The following is a 6712-nucleotide window of genomic DNA, read 5'->3' as shown; positions in this document are numbered from 1 at the left end:
GATAAACTTCTAAAATCAGTTTGTCTCTACACAAGGTCATATTTTGGCTCTCATGGACTTGTTTTAATTGTCTTTAGCTTCAGTTTAAACTTGCATATGAGTATCTGTTAGTTTTGTGATTACTTCCTATGCATCAGAGAGCTGGACAATGACTAAAGATGATAGGAAAAGAATCGATGCCTTTGGGTTGTGATGCTGGAGTAGGGTATTGAACATACCATGGACTGCCAAGAGAAAACACAGATCTGTCCCAGATAGGATGAAAACAAGCTGCTTCTTGGAGGCAAAGATTTTAAAGCACCATCTTATATATTTTGGGCATGATGCCAGGAGGAACCAGTTCTTGGAGAAGGACATCATGCTTAAAAGGATGGAAGGACAGCACAGGAGAGGAAGATCTTGGAATAGATGAGTTGACACAGTAACTGGTTTAGTGGGAGTAGGTAGGTGTCTGTGATGAGGCAGTTATTGTGCATAGTGTCTCCACGAGTCAGTCAACTCAATGACACATAACAACACCATAAGTATTTGATGATCTATTCCGCAGTCATCTCATGGCCCTATTCTGATTGATGGTACTGAGCTTCTCCATTGTCTGTTTCCACAGACATTGTTTATTTGACTCTTGTGTAATACACCCAGTAAGGTCCACATGTATAGTCACTATTTATGTTACTGAGAAAAGGTTTTTCCAATGACTAGGTCATTGGTCTTACAGAATTCCATTATGCAATGTCTAGTATCATTACTATAATCAAAGTCTTATTTTCCAACTGCTGATCCTTCTTCTTTGTGTCCAATTTCCACATTTTAATCATCAGTAATTATCAATTCATCATGATTGCCTGTTTAATCCGTTTCGGCTGCAAAAACTGGCAAAAATATGCAGTTTCTTCATCTTTGGCATTAATGGTTGGTGTGTAAATTTAATTAAGTCTATTAACTTGTTTCCTTTGTCAGTGTATGGATACTATCCTAGGACAGACAGTATTATATTTTAAGATAGATCTTGAATTATCCTTTTTTTTTGGTGTGCCCAAATTTATTGAAAATATTACAGCATAGCAAACAGACTCAAATGGCTCCAAGTGGTGTTTTCAAATTCATCCCAACTGTGGGCTGAGTGACCTGCAGGTTGGACAGACTGCCAAAGTCCAAGAGTTTCAGCATTTCCTTAGTATCAGGATCTACTTCAATGATCTCCTGATCCAGGGCTGAAACCTCTGGTACATAATTATCTCTCCTTTCTCTCTCCTCCTCCTGTAGCTTAATGGAGATGCCTCTCACAGGCCCTCTCTGAATCCACTTCATCAGATGTGTGACATAGTCTGCTATCTTGTTCCGGAGTTTCTTGCTGGGAATAATGGCGATCTCCTCGCACACGCGCTTGTTCGTGTGGAAGTCATTACCCAGGCGCATGTAGTATTTCTCAATGATGACCCGGGCCGCTTTCTTCACGGTTTTGGTGCAAACGCGGCCCATGTTGGCAGGTCCTTGGTGAAAGAGAGCGAATTATCCTTTTTGACAATGAATGTTTCTCATCAATTTGTCATTCCCAACAGAGAGGACCTTATGATTGTTCAACTAAAAATGGCCAGTTCTAGTCCATTTCATCTAACTAATGCCTAGGATCTCAAGATGTATATTTTCTATTTCATTTTGAACATTTAAAATTTTCCTAGATTAATGTATTTTGTGTTGCAATTACCACATCAGTAAATAAAAGTGCTCAGATTTTTACTCCATCCACATCATTAAGGTGAACTCTACTTTGAGGAAGCAGCTCTTCAACAGTTATATTTTATATAACTTCAAACTTCAGGAGTTCATCTTTTTTCACTGTATCAGGCTATGTTTCATGGTTATTCATTTTTTTTTCTATGTATAACACTATGCCCATCTTCCTAGTCTGGAATTCTGCTGAAACCTATTGACTTTGGGAGGTTCTCTTAGGCTGGGTTTCCTACAGAGTGTGTGTGGAGGGAGAGAGAGAGAGAGATTTATCTCAAGGAAACAACTCTTGTGGTTGCAGAATCTGACAAGTCTCAAATCTGTAAGTCAAACATCAAGTTGGAAACTTCTCCTGACTCGTGCTATTGTAGGAATTAATGAACTCACAATTGGAAGGTCATACAACAGGCTGTTGACTCATGGGCTACAGAAATTTACAAGTATCACAAAATCAGATGATAGGCTGCTGAACCATAGGGCTGCAGAAGCTTGGCAAATCCTAGAATCAGCAGATCAGACAATAGGCTGCTGATCTCAATAAATGGAGGTCTGATTGTGATGAGATAAATGTAGGATTCAAAACAAGGAAGAATCTTGTCAGAATATCTATTTATGTATGTGTGTAAGATGCAGGTCACACCCCAAAGGAAATTCTGATTGCATAGCATAAGGGTATGACTTAAGTAAAGGTGGGACTTGAGTAGGGGTGGGACTTGTAAGACTATGACTCAAGATACTCTGTACACTAACCGTGCCTCATTAACACAAAGAGGTTGGGATTTATAATACATAAAATGGAAAATAATTGCACAAGATCATAAAATGGAAGATACTTACATCAGATCACAAAATAGAGCACAGCCACATAGAACTATGGTCTAGCCAAGTTGACAAATAACATTAACCATCACAATAATCCTGCTGTTATTTGAAGTATCAGTGGAGTAGCTTCCAGGACTATTGCAGCATACAAACCACCAGAGTATGGGAAGCTAACAACAACAAAAACAAAAAAAAATGGTATTTTCATACCCACTGTCATCAATCTTGACTCATTTTGACTCTCTGGGACGGAACAGAAGTGTCTTTTGGGTTTCCAAGGCGATAGATCTTTATGGAGCAGATTACCTCTTCTTCCTCCCATGGAGAAGCTGGTGAGCAGCCAAATAATTTACCCACTCTGCCACCAGAGTTCCTACAATTGTTGTTCCTAAATTCCATCAAATTGACTATGACTCATAATAATTCTATGAACAACAATCTGAACCCTACCCTGTCCTGTGCCATCCTGACCATCTCTGACATAACTGAGACCACCATTAGAGTCGTTGTGTCAGTTCATCCAGTTGAGTCTTACCTTCCTTCATTGCCTCTCCATCTTTCCAAATATGATGTCTTTTTCCGAGGACTGGCATCTCCTAACAATATGCCTAAAGTATGCCAGATGAAGTTTCACTATCCTTACCCTCAAGGAGCACGCTGGCTGAACTTTTTCCAAAACATATTTGTTTGTCCTTTTGGTAAGTCCATGAGATAATTGGCACTCTTCTCAATACTTCAACACAAAGGCATTGATTCTCCTTCTAGCATCTTTATTCATTGTCCAGTTTTCAGCTGCAGAACAAGTAACTGAAAAAGACCATTATTTGGATAATGTGCACCTTAGTCTTCAAACTGGCATCATTGTTATTCAGCACTTTGGAGAATTCTCTGGCAGTAGACTTTCCCAGTGTAATATGACTTAATTTCCTGAGTGCTGGTACATAAAGATGCTGATTGTGGATTCAAGCAAGATTACATCATTGACAATTTCTATCTCTTCTCCACCTATCATGATGTTGGTCAGTGGCCCAGTGGTGAGAATTTTTGTTTTCTTGATATTGAAATGTGACTCATTTGGAAGACTGTACTCTTTGATACTCTACAGCAAGAGTTTCAAGTCCTTCTCACTTTCCTCAAGCAAGGTTATGTCCTCTGCATAATATAGGTTGTTGATGTGTCCTCCTCCAATCCTGATGCCACATTCTTCTTCATAGAGTCCAGATTCTCAAATTATTTGTGCTGCATAGAGGTTGAATAGGTATGGAGGAAGGATACAGCCCTGATGCACACCTTTCCTGATTTTAAACCATGCATTGTTCCCATGCTTTGTTCAGACAACCACGTCTTGGTCTAAGTATAGGTGTCACAGGAGCACAAGTAAGCATGCTGGGATTCCCATTCTTCTCAATAATACCCATAATTTGTTATGATCCACACAGTCAAAAGCCTTTGCACAGTCAATAAAACACATCCCTCCGATAGTCTCTGCTCTCAGCCAAAATCCACCTGACATCAGCAACAACATCCATTGGGCTATAGCTTCTTCTACATCCAGCCTGAGTTACTGGCACATCTCTGTCAATGTACCATTCTAGCCATTTAAAAAATAATATTCAGCAAGATTTTGCTTGCATATGATATTAATGATATTGTTCAGTAATTTCCACATTCTGTTGGATCACCTTTTTTTTGGAATGAGAACAAATATGAATCTCTTCCAATCAGTTGGCTGGGCAGAGCTTAGTGAACATATCTAGGACTGCATCTGCCTGTTGAAGCACGTCAATTGGTATCCAACCGGTTCCTTGGGCCTTATATTTTGCTGATGCTTTCAATGCAGTTTGAACTTCTTTCATCACCACTTAATCAGCTTCTTCCTGAAATGGTTCTGTGCCAGCCAATTCTTTTTGGTACAATGAACTCAATATATTCCTTCTACCTTCTTTTGATGCTTCTTTGGATGGTTCAGTATTTTGTCCATTGTTTCATTGTTGTTGCATACCGTCGAGTCAGAACCGAGCCATAGCTGATCTTTCAGAGTGTTTTCAGAGGCAGTAAATCACACGGGAGGAGATTTCCTATTCTGTTGTTGTTGTTGTTGTTATGTGCCGTTGAGTCGCTTGCGACTCATAGTGACCCTATGTACAACAGCCCTAAACTCTGCTCTGTCCTGTGCCAGTCGCACTGTCTCTGACACTCCCATCCCGATTATCCCAGTCACTGAATCAATCCACCTCATAGAGGGTCTTCCCTTCCTGAGCCATCCCTCCACCCTCCCAAGCATGATGTCCTTCTCCAAGGACCGGTCTCTCCTCACAACATGTCCAAAGTATGTTAGATGGAGCCTCAGAATCCTTGCCTCCAAGGAGCCACCAAGTTTAACCCTTTCCAGGATGAATCTGTTTGTTTTCCTAGCAGTCCATGGTATTCTCAATACTCTTCTCCTGCACCACAGTTCAAAGGTATCAATTCTTCTATCCTCCTTGATCATTGCCCAACTCTCTGATGCATAACAAGTGATTGTGAAGACCATGGCCTGTATCAAACTCACCTTAGTCTCCAGAGAGGACACCAATGCTCTTCAGTACTTTGGAGAGGTCCCTAACAGCAGACTTTCCCATGGTAATACACCTTTTAATTTCCTGGCTACTGGTGCCAAGACTGTTGACTGTGGAGCCAAGCAAACTAACTGGTTGGTCTGGCCAATGCTCATGTTTTATAGTGTCACGACGGAAGTGGATCTCTTTGATAGTGAATTGAAGGGCAACTTGTAGTACAGCTGAAACTACAAGCTGTTGACTGTGGAACTGTCTGTAAGTGGATTAACCTCTCGAACCTCAGATTCCTCATCTGCAAATTGGAGAAAGCCCTGCTTCATAGAATTAAGCGAGACAAGAGAGCAGAGTGCACACCTAAGAAGTCAAAGATAATGTTTAATATTATATTGATAGGTGTATATAAAACCAAAACTAAACTAATTGCTGTCAAATTGATTCCAACTCATGGTGACCTCATGTGTACTGAGTAAAATTTCACTCACTAGAGTTTTCAAACCATGGCTTTTTAGAACAGATTACTAGGAATTTATTCTGATGCATATCTATATTTTCATGGGTCAGTTTTTCCTCTCTCACAATTCTTTTTTTTTTATTTACCTCAGAAGAGCTCATTCTTGATGCTCAGCTGCACAGTGTTCCATTTGTCACGAACTCTAAAGCTTTGAAACACCATTCAATTAGCAAATTTGTCATTATTGTCTAAGCAAGCCCTAGTTTTTTATTGAATTTGCCAAATATGATAATTTTATTGAGCAAACCAAATTACATAAGGTTACATTTGCACTCCTAAATTAAGAGAGTGACTTCGGATATGAAAAGGGTGCTACAAAAATAAGTATGGCATATGTTTCAGATTCTCCCAAAATTTCTATTTTTCTCATAAAGAAAAATAAAGGATTTGGGTTATGCTTTTTAATTTATTTTAACCCAAGTTTTCTAAGTTTTATTTAAAAAAAAATAATGCTGTACTTCTCAGTCCCATAAGGTGAGGGAAATTTGCCAAAAGCCAGGATTGCATTTCTAGGACACTCTCAAGCTTGACAGCCTCATCTCTGAGTCATCCCACCCACAACCCACTATGTGGGGTTGAGCTGGAAGCCCTGTGATCTCCCTCCCTGGGTGTGAGTCAAAAGAACTCCCTAGGATCAAGATCTCAAAGCAAGAAGCTGAACTTTGCCTGGCCCCAGTCCCAACCCAATCTCAGCCCCAGCTCCAGCCCCAATACCAAGCAAGACTTATCTTCCTTCCATACCTTCAGTTCCAAGCCTGATCCCATCTGTTTTTTTCTTCTCACACCAACCAACTCCAACTCTCAAGGGAAGTAAGCAAAAATATTCCTTTTCTTTCAGATGACAAACAGAAGCTCAAAGACATGCCCCAAGGTCACAAAGAGTTGTCTACAGCCAAGTTCTCCTAATCACCTTGGGAGAAGGGGAATGGGCAATAGACTTGAATCAGAAAATCTTAGCTCAAGTAACACTGCATGGTTCAAAATTGGGAAGGGTGTGCGCCAGGGATGCATCCTGTCTCCATACCTTTTCAACATGTATGCAGAGCAGATTATCCGAGAGGCTGGGCTCTATGAGGAGAATCGTGGCATC

At 40.3% G+C, this 6712-nt stretch overlaps 1 protein-coding gene across 1 annotated transcript; it reads right to left on the bottom strand.

Annotated features, from left to right (window-relative positions):
- Window positions 1-1074: 1074 nt before the first annotated feature.
- LOC102854793 (40S ribosomal protein S17-like) lies at window positions 1075-1482 on the bottom strand. The gene has a single exon (XM_006886587.1). It carries the CDS (start codon window positions 1480-1482, stop codon window positions 1075-1077), a length of 408 nt encoding a protein of 135 aa, XP_006886649.1.
- Window positions 1483-6712: the final 5230 nt, after the last annotated feature.

The sequence above is a fragment of the Elephantulus edwardii genome, unplaced genomic scaffold (genome assembly GCF_000299155.1).
Source record: "Elephantulus edwardii isolate Elephantulus edwardi_28Jun2011 unplaced genomic scaffold, EleEdw1.0 scaffold00049, whole genome shotgun sequence".
Classification (NCBI taxonomy): Eukaryota; Metazoa; Chordata; class Mammalia; order Macroscelidea; family Macroscelididae; genus Elephantulus; species Elephantulus edwardii.
This window is presented reverse-complemented; position numbering and strand designations above follow the sequence as displayed.

Coding starts and splice junctions, on each gene's coding strand:
- LOC102854793 (XM_006886587.1), bottom strand. CDS start 1,482: ATGGGCCGCGTTTGCACCAAAACCGTGAAGAAAGCGGCCCGGGTCATC.